Here is a 14,194-nt window from a genome sequence, read left to right on the forward strand (position 1 = left end):
TTCATGACAATATAAATTAGTACATAATAAATTATGTTCATTTTTTTATTTTCAAGAATGTATTTTAACATATCGCAGCACAAAATATTATGTATTAACCATTGGCAGCGGATCAAACGTTTCTGAAAATGACAGGACACAGTTCATATTTCTCTGTAGCAGGAGAATCCAAAAGTAGGCCGGCAAATGAAAATATTTCAAACAAAAGGGGTGATTCCCTTGCCCTTGCCCTTATCTGCCGGCTATGGTATGAACAAGCACGGAATATGCTGAATAAGGTTCAGCCAAAAACTGAATACCAATTCAACTTTATAGCAAACACTAACACATCATTTCTTGAGCCTCCGTTAATGTTTTTCAGTTTACGCTTCAGTTTTACCAGAGAAGAGTTCGTCTGTTGAAGAAAGAAAATACTAGAAAGTTATACTATTGAAGCGCTACCCGGGGTAACTTTTTTTGTTTTGTTTTGTAAAAAGCCTCGGAGAAAACTATAATAAAAAACACGCTTTATAACCAGATCTAAGTAGACAAATTGGAAGAAACAGTTTAATCAGTAATAAATAAATGCAAACTTATACACATTAACAATTATCATTATATATATATTACCTTGTTCTTACGACCATCAGTTTTCAAGTTGAATACTTGCTTTGAAAACAGCCACAGGTATGTAGAATTTTGGAAACCCTTTGCACGAATAAAGGCCTCATTTCTTACAGTTTCCCTGTCTCATATCGAAAACAATATACAAAAAGTTTGTGATGTATAAACAACCTACCTCTCCCTGAGACATCTTGACTGCCGGTGGACTCCGCTCTCTTCCGTTTGGCTTCTTTCGGCGCCCCCTTGCGTTCAGACACCAGACTGGGGTTGCGTGTCAGAGTCAACGCCACCAGCCACTTGTTGCGCATGCGGCGTGATAACTGACCGGTAGAGGGCTCCCTAGGAGAGTAGCATCTACCGTTTGTTGTTTCTGGCATCTCGTATCCACTTTCCAGCTCTGCAAAAGCATGTCAGAGTCCAGTTCACAAATAAGCACTTACTCATCAAAATTTGACTGATTAAACAGCAAGAGCTACTCAAGGGTCATACTCATATAGAGCTGCATGAAAGTTCAAAGCAGAGATGCTCTAAACGACTTTCATACAAATCTATGAACAGAATTAAAATCAAATAAGGTGAGTAAAAAAAGAAAAGAAACCAAAGTGGCAGGACCAATTTTTGAATGAAGTTTTGCCGGTAGCACTTTCAAAATCTAGGATATGAAAGCCCAGTCAGTAAAGCTTTCTTCTAGTACAAGAATCGTTCAAATTATACTTTTCAGCGTCCTGTTACTTTGCTGACATATCCCCCAAATCAAAATGTTTGAAAATCAGGTTTAATGGTTGAAAAGTTCATCTTTCATCAGCCTGCTAAACTTTTCAGTGTAGGACTGTGCCTGAATATAAACTTTGCTTAGCTTTACTTACGTGAATTGACAATAGACACCAATTCCTTGGTTGTGTATTTCTGCGATGAAGCTTGGTCAGTCTTGACGGTCTTCTGAAGGAAATGACAGAAGGTGATGAGGACTGGATGAGTGTGGGCAACCTCCAGCTGAAGGAAGCCGACGTAGGCCGTGTAACCTGCAAAAAAAAGCCCCAAGTTAACACCCGAAGCCACGGACCCAAATGTTAAGTATTTCCTAAGCAGAATAACACGCTTAACAAGTATATGTGCCCAGATAAAATCAGCTAAGCCCCAGTTACCATCCTTGCACATTGTATGGCCTTTTTGGCTGGTAACCTGTTTTTGCAAAGTAAATATTTTGCCGCTCTTAGCAAAATTTCATTTCTTCTACTTTAAAACAGCTTAATGAAATTCGGCCCAAATTGAAATTGCATATTTTGTAGATCAACGACATTCATCAGTATAACTTGGGATAGTCAGTCAAGAGCCAAAAATGGTTTGGAAACAGAATTCTTCACCACTTTCTCTCGACAATTTTGACTCCACTCCAGTCAAATTTCATTGAGCTGCTAATAATTAGCACACACATTTTTCACGCGTCCATTTCATAAAGAAAGCAGTAAGCACAGATAAGGCCAAAAAAAAAAAGTCTCCGGTTTCTGGTATGGAGCTTGCCCAAAAAGTGGTGCGGCGACGCGGCTTTTTTTTTTTTTTACCTGATTTTCTTTTGCCTCAAATGTCGGCTGATGACTGCAAATGGTGCCCGACTAAACTTAGTGCAAATATATGGCAGCCCAGAGAGGCCACATGAAGCTTATACTCAATCGTAACCCCATCTAAAAACACGTTAAAATTGTGCAGCAGCAGGATTCCAGTCAAACCAGTGAGTTTGGCGGTTTTGAGACATCATCTTTCATTGAAAAAAAACTTGTTCATTTTGTCGACGCGCATGGCTACGGCGACGCGCGCGCATACCAGAAACCGGAGACTTTTTTTTTTTGGCCTAAGACACCTTTACTTCAAAGATGTTTGTTCTGCTTTGCGAACATTTTTGAGAGCCCCTTACTTGTAGGATGGACACACAAACTCTAGAAACTTTGCGTGAGCGACAGGTGTGTTCAAATGTCCCTCCCATGGTCTCCCCAACAATGTCTGTCAGTAACGGTTGAGGAGCCAATACTTAATAATCAGATATTCTTGGAAGATATCCACCTCTGTCCCAAGTCTCCCAGTCTCGCATCAGTAGAAGTCTGTCCAAGCGTCCGATGTAGAGGGTCCCAAACGCAAGGGCTTTAAGGATACGTACGAAGCAGCTCACAATACCAAGGAGGAAGTTGACGAACATCAGGATGTAAACTGTCACGTGAAAGACACGTCTAATGGAAACAGAAAACAGTGATGGAATGAATTCAAGAATGTGGTTTGCAGATGACACTTTCTTTTACGTGAAGAAGCGTTGGTTCTGGTAATAGAGTAATATTTAATTATTGGAGAGATAACTTGTCGAAGTGCAACGTATAGTCTTCCAGGCACACTTGCTCGTATGGAAATTAAAAATTCAACCTTCTGTAGGCCTACCTGCAGTAGATTGTGCAGTAGCATACAGATACAGATGCCTCTTTTGTAGGCTGGGTTTTTTTATAGCATATATGTGTTCCAAAAGGTGCAATAAAACCTCTTAAACCCCCCCCCCCCCCCATCACCCCAAAGATGGACCTGCTGAGTTCTGACCTGTTATCCAAACCAAAAGAAGTCCGCTTCCAACAGATAAATGCGGACTTTTTCTCTAGGTCTGGTGCCCTCTGGAGGAAGACGATTTGCGAGATGTAGACCTGACCGTAGTAGAAAGCAAAGGTGACACCAAGAGTCAACCTGAAAATCAAAGAAAGTCCATTATCAATATAGGGTGTTTTTTTTGTCAGACCTTTGCTTTTACTAATTCTAGGAGCAGACTTACGTTGGAGTCATGGGGTCTGACACCTTTTTTTGATTTTCAAGTGCTCTTGTTCTGGTATTAAAAGTTAAAGTTTGAAAAAAGAATCAAGTTGGACAAGTATGGCAACTTCCAGCATATACTTAATGCAACATATGAAACATAGGTTCGTTTTGACATCTTGACTAATGTACGAAGGAAAACAAAAATTCTGGATCCATCCCGCAAACAACTTACCAATATTTTTCGAGGAGATAGCGGGCTTCATCCCAGAATACAATGATGAACGACCAGACGAGCCACAGCAGAAGCTGCACGATTATAAATCCTATAGAATCATCAAGTGCCAACAATGAAACTTTAATGAATTACATCCTGCGGTAATGTGGCAATGAAACTTGCATTATGGTAAGCTGATAATGCCATAAAATGGGGCCCGCCAAAGACAACGCGGGGTTGATATATCAGTTCAAACGCGAAAGTGCAGGATTGTTTTATTTCCATGTTATCATGAAAATTTGATATTTGTGCTAAAAGTTGAAACAAGAAAACAAATGTGTGCAGTCTGAAATCTTCAGGTCGGAAAATCTTTCCCAACGAGGGGCCAAAATTGATAACAAAATGGGTGGAGGAAGTTCTCCATTGCCCGCCCCTCTCTCCACCCTCCCATCCTCGTGTGAGTCTGGTGCAAACCCTTTTAAAACAAGAATCCCTACATTAAAAATAAAACCAACTTACCCCACAAGGTGAATGCCACATGATAGCCAGAGTATCTTAAACTTGCAACCTGTTACAAAAACAGATGCGATATTAAATAATATGCTTTCTGAAAACTCTGGCCTGTTTGTGCATTGGTGCACAATGGCCAAAGCTTTCATGTTTTGTCTCGAGAGAATGTCAACTGGCAGTCTTGATAAAGCTGCAATTTGCAAATCAACTCACCAGCGTTTCACTGAATAGCAATTTTCCTTCAGGTACAAATGACCGGTCACCTTTCCACAACTTCACAGTGTGTTCTCTGCAATCAAAAGGCTTGATCCTGATAGATTATAAGCCTTAAAAATGTATAAGGAAAATCCTGAACAACGCGTGCACGTTACTGATTTGTGTTCAATTTCTTCATGGATTTCTTTTAATATACATTCTCTTTTAGGTAAAAATGTCATTTTGGAGCTCGAGTTAGTACAGTTCAATGAATTTTGGTGCATGAGTGTTTTATGGGCAGGTGTTATTGGTAACAATAAGCCACGTTCTAGTGACACAGCCAAACTTACCGATACCGTAGCTGCATATCAAGGGTATAGACTGCGGTGAAAATGACGGCCACTGCACTTGTTACCCAAAAGGTAACTAAAAGGGACAAAACACATAGACAGAAAATGACAAACAATTCACATAGTCTGTGATGATTGTGTTAACGGGATATGATGTACTGTTCCCACCGGAATGCAATAGTATTGACCAACAGTCAAAAGGCATAAGTTATATGTAAATTGGGAACAAATGGCTTGATATAGTTCCACTATCTTCACAAACCAGCACTAGTCGACTATTTGCTGGACTAGTGTAGTCTATCCTATTCAGTCCAAGCCTTCTAGGCCTATATGGCAAACGCACTTCATAACCTCTAGCAGAGATACCAAATCAGGGATGAGCTAGAAATTTGTACACTTAATTTATGAAGGTGCAAGCTTTCCCACAGTTAAAACATTAGTGATAAGCAATGGTCCTCAGTCTAATTTGGCCTTTGATACTAAAGCACTGACCACTATTTGTCAATTGGGCAATCCTATATTTACAGAACCAGAAGGCCAAGGAATCGTTGACCCATCTTTTGAAGAGTTCCAGTCTAAGCCCCCTACCCCTTATGCAATCCCCACCAACCATGCTCGTTCCAAACTTACTTTCTACATTATTGATATCTTCATCAAGTCCAGGATAGTGTTTGCGTAATAAAGGCAACAAGGACGATTTATCCAGAATCGACAATAGAAGTCCAAATGCGTCTATCCATATCAAGACAATCTGTGAAAAGTGAGAAAAAATGACTATCTGTGGTGAACGTCTATTCTTTACTAGGCTATATATGTACAACTCAAAAAAGAGGCGAGAACGCAAAACTCAGAGTTTTGTTTACAAAACTGACAATTTCAAAAGATATCAATTAAAAGGTAATTTTAAAACAAAATTACTTTGTGGGTGTTTGAAAACACTGATAACAGGACAAAAAGCAATTATGCAATTACAAAATCAACCTTGCAAAAGTTGTTGTTAAATTCCCAATACTCATAGTTCGTTTCTGTGTTTTGGTTGATTTTGTTTGAAATCCTGACACTCTAAACTCAATAAATTTGGAGGGTTTCGAAGCATAGTTACTGCAATCCTGAATTTTTTTTTTATGAAATCATAACGCAAGTAAAATACCTCCACCCTAACCCACTTCCAACAAACTCAATATATCTGGTCCATAGTTGCAACAAACTTACTTGAATGGTCGTCACTACAGTCAGTACAAAGGTGCAAATATTACGACGTGAAAATCTAAATCCTGACAAAAAAGGTAGGATCAAGAACACCGAATAAAGATAAGATAAAAAGTAGCATTATTTTGATTTCAATTGTTCAAATGTTCTGGTTTGATTGTGAACAAGGGCGGATCCAAAACACAATTCTTGTGGGGGGGGGGGTTGAAAAAAAGTTGGGCGTTAGGGCGTAGGGTTCGGGGCCCGCTCAAGGGCCCCGATTTTTTTTTTAACTCTAGATCGATGCTCTGTGGTGTGATCTGAGGCAATTTCTTTCCACTTTAACCACATTTTTTTTTTAAGGAAAAGAAGGTGGTGAACGCAGTGCCTGCCGTTATTGCGACGCCACTTTCTGTTATTTTTTTTTTGGGGGGGGGGAGGCACCGCCCCCGTCCCCCCCAGCCCCAGCCCCTCATGGATCCGCCCTTGATTGTTAAGTAGACTTTACATTAAGTTAATTTCAAGCTCCTTTTTTAACTTTTCAAACGAGAAGTTCATTTGGAAATTGGATTTTTTTTTTAAGAATTAAAACAAAAGGAATGTGGGGGGGGGGGATTTACAAAGTTGAAGAAGTCCTTTAATGAAAATCTTACCTGGCACAGTGCCAATGTACACGTACTGCCGAAACAAGCGCACCATAACGTTTTCACTTGTTCTACATTCAAGAAGGAAAACAGCAAAATGTTAACTTCCATATTAAATCAAATGGAAAAAAATATAAATTAAGTCCACAATTTACATATCAATTTTGATTCAAACATATTGAGAAGTAATGCATCTGGGAAATTTATTTACACTAAAAGAAACTATTGTACAAAATGTTGTTTAATTCAAATCACACGTAGCTTGTGTACTTGATATTTGAAATATTTTTTTTAATGAGTGTTGATATAAGTTCATCTTACTTCTTTGGTACTGGCGGTGTCAAGATGAATTTTACCCTTTGGTAAAAATGTGTCTTACTGAAGTCCACCTTAGAAGCGTCATAGTCTCTTATGAAACCCTTGAACAAAGATTGAAAATTTAACGATATTATTTGATCTAATAACAAATGTTAAAAATCCAATAATTGTTTACTAAACAAAGCAGGGAGGTAAATATGATTCAATTTAATTTTCTCTCTGTTTTTCAAAACACTTTCCCGAAGGGGAAATTTGATTGGAGGGAGAGGTATTGTTCTGGAGACATATTCTTAGTTTCCTTGACTCTAAAATCTTGATAAAGTATACTTAAAGTTTGTCAAGACTTACCAGTTTAATTCCGTTCCTCACTTCTTTCGTTAGGCCAACAAGGAAGAACATTACCAATGCAAAGAAACATATCGCTCCTGATCCAAATAAGTTGAATTCCTTGAAGATGAAGACAATGGACAGAAACAAAAAGTCAACAACAAAAAAATCAGGGAAGGGAAGATAACGAAAGTCAGGGACGAAACTGAATGCGTATATTTCTTGCATACGGAGGGTGATTTAAAGAAATCGTGACATCTTCAAGAGGTGTTTTGGGTGGTTTTTACTTACCAAAATAATGTCTCTTCTTAGGCATACAAATCAACTTGTATCATTTGTTGTGAAGTTTGTGCACCGTCACCCCAAAATGTTTAAGCTGAATAACTAATTCTACCCATTTATGTTATACTCTCAGTCCATCAACGCTCTTCATGAAAGCCTAAATTATAGCGACAAACTATGCAAAAAGTTTTACCTGCAATATCTTGAAAAATGCAACTGAAGCTAATGGAGGCGCTCTGCTAGACAATGCCGTCACGACAATGCTACCAATGTAGAAAATCAGCCTGCAAAAAAAAAAAATTAAAATGCACATGTGCATCCAAAGGTCTATTTAAAAAACAATAGGATTTGCTTTCTTTTGTAGATCACGAAAAGGTCTTCAATGTCAGAAAAAGGCTTCCACTGACAGCCGTAGCTGAAGTTCGACTGCTAATTTGAAAATCGTGAACTGGCTGGAATATTTGTGATTTTTTTTTTACCAAGCGATGGAGTACAGCAAACCAATGATGTTTCCCAGTAGTCTCCATTGGGTCTGTAAGCACAACAGGATCGGGTAGAACACGAGGCTAATGACTAGAGCATCGATTATGTACGCAAAGAACTCGACTGTCCCTGTAACAAGTGAAATTTAATCAAGTTTTGTTTGACAAATTCCCAGGTAGACTCCAACAGGGGGGGCAACGTGAGGAGGGGGAGGGTGGATGGGGTGAGGGGTACATCTGTGTGACTGGAATTTGTTTCCTAATTTCTTTTATTGTCACTTACATTTGGCTGATTCACAAACTTCAACTTAAGGCTGAGTTAAGTTGATTTGCCACATGATACTACTCCATCATTACTACAACAGTAAAGACTCGTATACTTTTAATCAGAGCCGCAACCTAAACTAACAATAACATTGATTTGTTTGTTTGTTGCTGATGAGCGTGTTGTACCTAGGTATGGCGGCAGTGGATCCTGGATTTTCAAAGGGGGTGGATGAGTTGTTGAATTCCAAAATTTTGAGAAAGGTAGGGGAATGGATGGGGATGGACGAGACTCTGCAGTTAATGCATAAAAAGACCAAAGGCCTTAGGTAATAATCCAGATTTGAAACATTGACTGCAGGCATTTTTTCCAGAAAACTTGGGAGTTTGTTAACTTACTAAATAAATAACACTGGTCATTGGGGTGGGGGAATTAACCACCTTAACCACCCCATGCACCAGACCCTGGGAAATCCACAGGACAAAAAAAAAATCATATTTTAAAGCATGTTTCAAAGAGTGATTGAAAACACTACCTTGCAACATTAAAGTAACTGTAGCAATTTTATCGCTTGTCACGAAGAGAGGGCCAGACACAACAGCTTTAATCAGTATAGCTGACATGCTACCAAAGGCAAACGCAAAGGCCCAACGGTCGGTGTAGTTGTCCACCAGGTTAACCGGGCTGTAGAGAAGACAAAGAAACCGAAACCCCCAAAAAGGCACTTTACTCATGAAATCTTGATGCCGTTTTGAGATGGTTAAATGATTGTTGCCCTTCATTGTGGCATAGGTGACCGAGCACGGGTAAGGGGAGTCCCCCTCACCCCATTTTTGCATGAAAATCATCATTTTTCCCGCCCCACTGGGATCCAAAATGACAAAACGTAGCTTTACAAAATGGACAGAACATTTAGGGACCTTTTGGTTTCACCAAAATTCTATGGCTCGATTCCTCGTTCCTTTTCTGGAAACAAGTTTCTGTGGGTTGGATCCAATATAAGAAAGACTCCCCCTTACCGTCACCTCTTAAAAAAAAACCCCAGCTCAAAGCAATCGGGGGAGGGAGGATAAGTTAGGAGAGTGGGAGAGTGGGAGACTCCAGAAAAAGTCTCAGCAAGTTTCCCTGTTCCTTTGGACTCTTCGTTGTGTTATTATCATACTCACAAGGCCACACCCGGACGCCCATGGCAACAAGTCGGCCACAAATTTACTCGTTTCTCCAAACAGCAGAACAAAACGAAAATGGCACACTGGAAAATAAAACAGGAAAGGAATAGGGTCACCGTGATGGATTTTGGTATAAGTTGATAATTGATTGTATACTAGGTTTTACCGTTTGTTTGTCGGGTTTGCTGTTTGTTAGTTTTTCTGTTGCTGTTGTAGTTGTTGTAGTTGTTGTTGTTGTTGTTGTTGTTGTTGTTGTTGTTGTTGTTGTTGTTGTTGTTGTTGTTGTTGTTGTTGTTGTTGTTGTTGATGATGAATGTTGAGTTTTTTTCTAGTTCAGACAATCTCAGTTAAAATAGTATTCATTCCTAACACCATGCTGTTTGCTTCTTTTAAATGTTTGATCCTATTATTAAACCAGTTTCTCTAATAAAACAATCTCAGTCACACGCACAAAATGAAACTTCAAAATTTGACTCACAGCAGGCAAGAGACTCCATCGCATCCATTGAGAGGGATCAAAATAATAGTTGAAATCTGTTCCGTTAGGTCGGGTTGTATTACCAAAGTCCGATACTCTGCAATGAAATATCGCAACAAAAAGAAAAGACATCATAACGCAAACTAAAGAATAATTCGTTACATAAATCACCACTGGTATATAACAATGTAATGACAAGATATCATAGACAACAGTCGACTGAATTTTCTTAATAATATCATATAACAATATTTCAATTTATCTTTTCTTTCAAGTCATTGTTCTCACATGGGTGTATAGGCCTTGAACCTGGCAACATGAATACAAGATGGTATGCCTCGGACTGGTAAAAAATTCCATGCCATGACAACAATAAGCTGAACAAGCAAGCTGACAAACTAACAAAACGATCCTGATGCATCAGCCAGCCTAAATACATGGTAGCCTAAGGGTTATGGACAAATTTCCTGCAATTATCCACCGGACCGGGGCTTTTAATAAGTAAACCATTGTATAATATTGGGAACCTTTTATCTTATAATTCTCAAACAGACATAAAGAGCCCCTGTCCAATTTACTCCTTCATATTTGTCTAATAATTATACAAGTTATGCAAAAAGCAGCCGAACCAAAGAAATCAGGCATGACACTTACGTGTACGATGAAGATTGTTCATCCATGGCTTCCCAACAAAATTACGCAAAGCTTGTTGTGACTATGAAATGCTGAAATAATGAAGTTTCAAACCACTGCTGTTTTCCACATCGGATTATATGTGAACGCAGGCTCCTTGTCAAAATATACACAGCCAATTGCACACAATTCAAATGATCAAAGTCCTGAACCAATCACAATACATATCTACGTTTTATTTTTTTGTATTCACGTAGACAGAAAAATAAACAAACGTATGCGGTCAAGTGTATTTGGCAAACTCAAAAAGCAAAGTACACAATAATTGGCGATTTTAAAGGGGAAAGTATCATGTTACAGAAATATTAAAATGTACATTTCACAGGATTAGGTAAGTACTGAGAAACTTATACATTTTTAAGTGACAACAGTTATCATAAAAAAACTTCTTTTTTCACTTTTCCTCGTAATAATTCAGAATTCATCACTTGATTTTGTCTTTTCTTTGATTGCATTCTGGCAAGGACTTTCAGTGAGCTTCATTTCCCTCCAAATTTCCCCTCCCCGCCTCGGCTCACAAGTTTGCAATAGACCTTTATCATGCTGCCACCATTTCAGTCATGTTACCTGTACCCAATAACAGTACTGAATGATAATGTTTTTGTGCACAAAGGAACCAGACTATTTGTCCTGCTAGCCTCGCTTTGGTTACATAGATTTGAATGGGAAAAAGTCAAAGGGGTGCACCATGATAAAGGTCTATAGGATTACCCAATTAACAACGTCCATGAATGGGCTACATTTGGCCTGATGTAGGCCGTATGCATGAAAAACGTTACAGTGAATAACCATTCTGATATCAATTGAATATAATATTGTGCACTCTGGACCAGCTTTACTGGGCTTGCCTTGCCTTATGTAGTACAAAGAATGTCCCACTGAAACGGCATTCATCAAAATTATAGCCAGTTTATTATTATTATTATTATACGCATACAAGCAGTAAGAGAAAAAAACACGACACACTTTATGGCTTACTACAGTTAACACCCGGGTTATGCATGTTTTGGATGAATTCAGGCCTGCACTGCCCAGCTACCATTACATGATGTCCCTGTTTTAAGTACGAGAAATTATGCTTTTATTTTACAGCAGCGTTTTTGTCCATTCATAAAAGGCGCCTTTCACAAATATGGACAAGAAAAGGCAAGCAGCACTCTAATAGATAAAGCTCCATCACACACTGTACTTCTAACACCGGAAAATTCATTAAGTACTAATACATTTTTAAGTAGGTGCGTCTACCGCTAATTAATAATACAACTAATTGCAAGGAATTTCTCATTACGTATATACAGCTGATATACTTTTCTTCACTTATCAAACATGCTTTGATCAGTTATTACGGCCTATGTTGCCACAAAAATCAAACTTAAACATGACATTAATATATATATAACCATTATTCACTCCTACATATATTTCAAAAGAATATATTGGAACCTTATGCCTAAATAATTCACAAAGTGCACGTTTTCTTAAATTCGGAAAGAATCTTTAGTCTTTAACATAATTTTTACCCTAAAAAGGCTTGTTCGTAAACATATTATTTTCAAAGACAATAACCAAGTTAAGTACATTCCAGAGCATATTGATCACCCGGCTCTTTTTAGAACTAAACAAACTCATTACAATATTACTTGTCACATGATGTAAACGCAAACTTACTCTTATTGTTCTTTAAATATTCATCAGTATTTTTGATTTAAAACAAAAACGAGGTTTTCTCACAACTTTCATCTTTTTTTCGTTAAGTTTCATCTTCAACATCAACATTTTATTTCCATAAAACAAGAGCTTTACTTCAGTATTATTAATTTGTCTACCAAACAATTAACAAGTCTCGTTTTGGTATGTTGATTAATCGAATAGCTTTTCCTGCAAATCCGAAGCAGCCATCTTCCAACCAAAGCAAGTCATTCATGCGTGAGCCTCACCGACAACGTAACGATCTGTTAGAGGAAAGATCAGTTGAGCATTAGTGACTTTGGACGATGCGACAGGTGTCATCTTGTCTAGCGCAAAGAAGCTTAAGAATAATGTTTCCATTGCATTGTACAGTATAATCTCGAAATGTCACATGATATTTCAAAAAAGTAGAATATATCAAAAGTGAACCAAGTATGGTTGTGATTTTGTGATGTTTTATGACTTACCTCTCTTCACGATATCATCACTGATAGAAGAAACGGTTCTTGTTTGTTTGAGTGCCGCTTTCCGTTCGACCACCAGATTAGGGTTGCGTGTCAGAGTCAATGCCACCAGCCACTTGTTGCGCACGCGCCGTGATAACTGACCGCTTGAGGGCTCTCCAGGAGAGTAGCATCTACCATTGGTTGTTTCTGGCACATCGTATCCACTCTCTATCTCTGTAACAAGAAGTCAGGTTACATCAGTCTTTAATTCAGTGGAATAAGTGAGTTCCACCGGGTAAACATGATTGAGGATGCAAATTCTCTTTGAGCAGTTCATAGGTTTCCCAAACATAAATGTCAAGAATTAAATTTTGTCAAAAGCCTGTTTTCGCACAAATAAGGTGTTCTTGAAATCGTTATTTCAAAATGTTTGCCTCTTAAACTGTTCATGCTATATGAATGCCTGAAAAATTATAGTAGGAACTGCCACATTGCAAATAACGTTCTATTGTTAGGAAATGTTCAACAAATTGTGACTTAGTCTTCTTGCAACGTTTTGCATCAATCGTAATGTCCAACAACTGTGAAACATTCCTTCATCTCGCTTATTTATTTCTCGATTGCAGTCACTTGCTAAAAACAACAGTCAGCCTGAAGAGTTGTGGAGCTTGACCATGGGCGTCGCCAGGATTTTTTCTAGAGGGGGGCAAAAAAAAAATTTGCCAAAAAATGTTTGTATTTCTCAACACATTCTCGATTTATCAGTTTTAGAGGGGGGCAGGGACAATTTGCCCCCCCCCCCCAACTCATTAAATTTACACCACTTTGTCTTCGCGCCTCTTTTTCTTTTCTTTTTTTCTTTTCTTTTTCTTCTTCTTTTTTTTTTTTTTTTTTTGGCTTTTCCAGGGGGGGGGCAAGTGCCCCCCCTTGCCCCCCCCTCGCGACGCCCATGAGCTTGACTCACGTGCATTGACAATAGACACCAAATCGTTGGTTGTGTATTTCTGCGATGCAGCTTGGTCAGTCTTCACGGTCTCCTGAAGGAAATGACAGAAGGTGACGAGGACTGGATGAGTATGGGCAACCTCCAGCTGAAGGAAGCCAACGTAGGCCGTGTAACCTGCCAACAGATGCAATCGAAACATCATCAATCAAGGGGTGCATGTCATCCGCATCAAATCTAAAGTCCATCACAAGTCGATTACACATAAGGTAAGTTATGAGGGTTGAACGACAGTTGAGAAGTTGTCTTTTGAAAGGTCAGTGATTTGACTAGAGACTCGACTAGAGACTTGACTGTTCAGAACCACACATCTTCCCAAAATAGATTTCCACATGGTGTTACCGCAAACCTTTACTAGTTCATACCACCAGTCCACCACCATGCAAAGTTTCAAATCTTGACTAAATCTTTGCTTACAACGATCACACAATAATATAAATCTCAGTCTGCATGCGCTGAAGTGTTTATGGGTCAAAACCGTGAAATACTAGACACCATTGTGTTTTGCTAACCAGAAATCTCGTAAAGACACACATTGCACGTATTTTTGGAAT

General features: G+C 38.7%; 1 protein-coding gene across 1 annotated transcript; it reads right to left on the reverse strand.

The window, feature by feature from the left end:
* Positions 1-362: 362 nt before the first annotated feature.
* Positions 363-14,138, reverse strand: LOC119739114 (stimulated by retinoic acid gene 6 protein-like). The gene is made up of 12 exons (XM_038213944.1): positions 14,129-14,138; positions 13,602-13,757; positions 12,659-12,871; positions 4,657-4,732; positions 4,325-4,400; positions 4,121-4,169; positions 3,620-3,710; positions 3,181-3,321; positions 2,662-2,825; positions 1,470-1,625; positions 779-1,000; positions 363-394 (listed from the first exon to the last, which is right to left on the reverse strand). The coding sequence occupies exons 1-12, from the start codon at positions 14,136-14,138 to the stop codon at positions 363-365; spliced, it is 1,386 nt and encodes a 461-aa protein (XP_038069872.1).
* Positions 14,139-14,194: the final 56 nt, after the last annotated feature.

This window comes from Patiria miniata, unplaced genomic scaffold (assembly GCF_015706575.1).
Source record: "Patiria miniata isolate m_02_andy unplaced genomic scaffold, ASM1570657v1 HiC_scaffold_30, whole genome shotgun sequence".
Classification (NCBI taxonomy): domain Eukaryota; kingdom Metazoa; phylum Echinodermata; class Asteroidea; order Valvatida; family Asterinidae; genus Patiria; species Patiria miniata.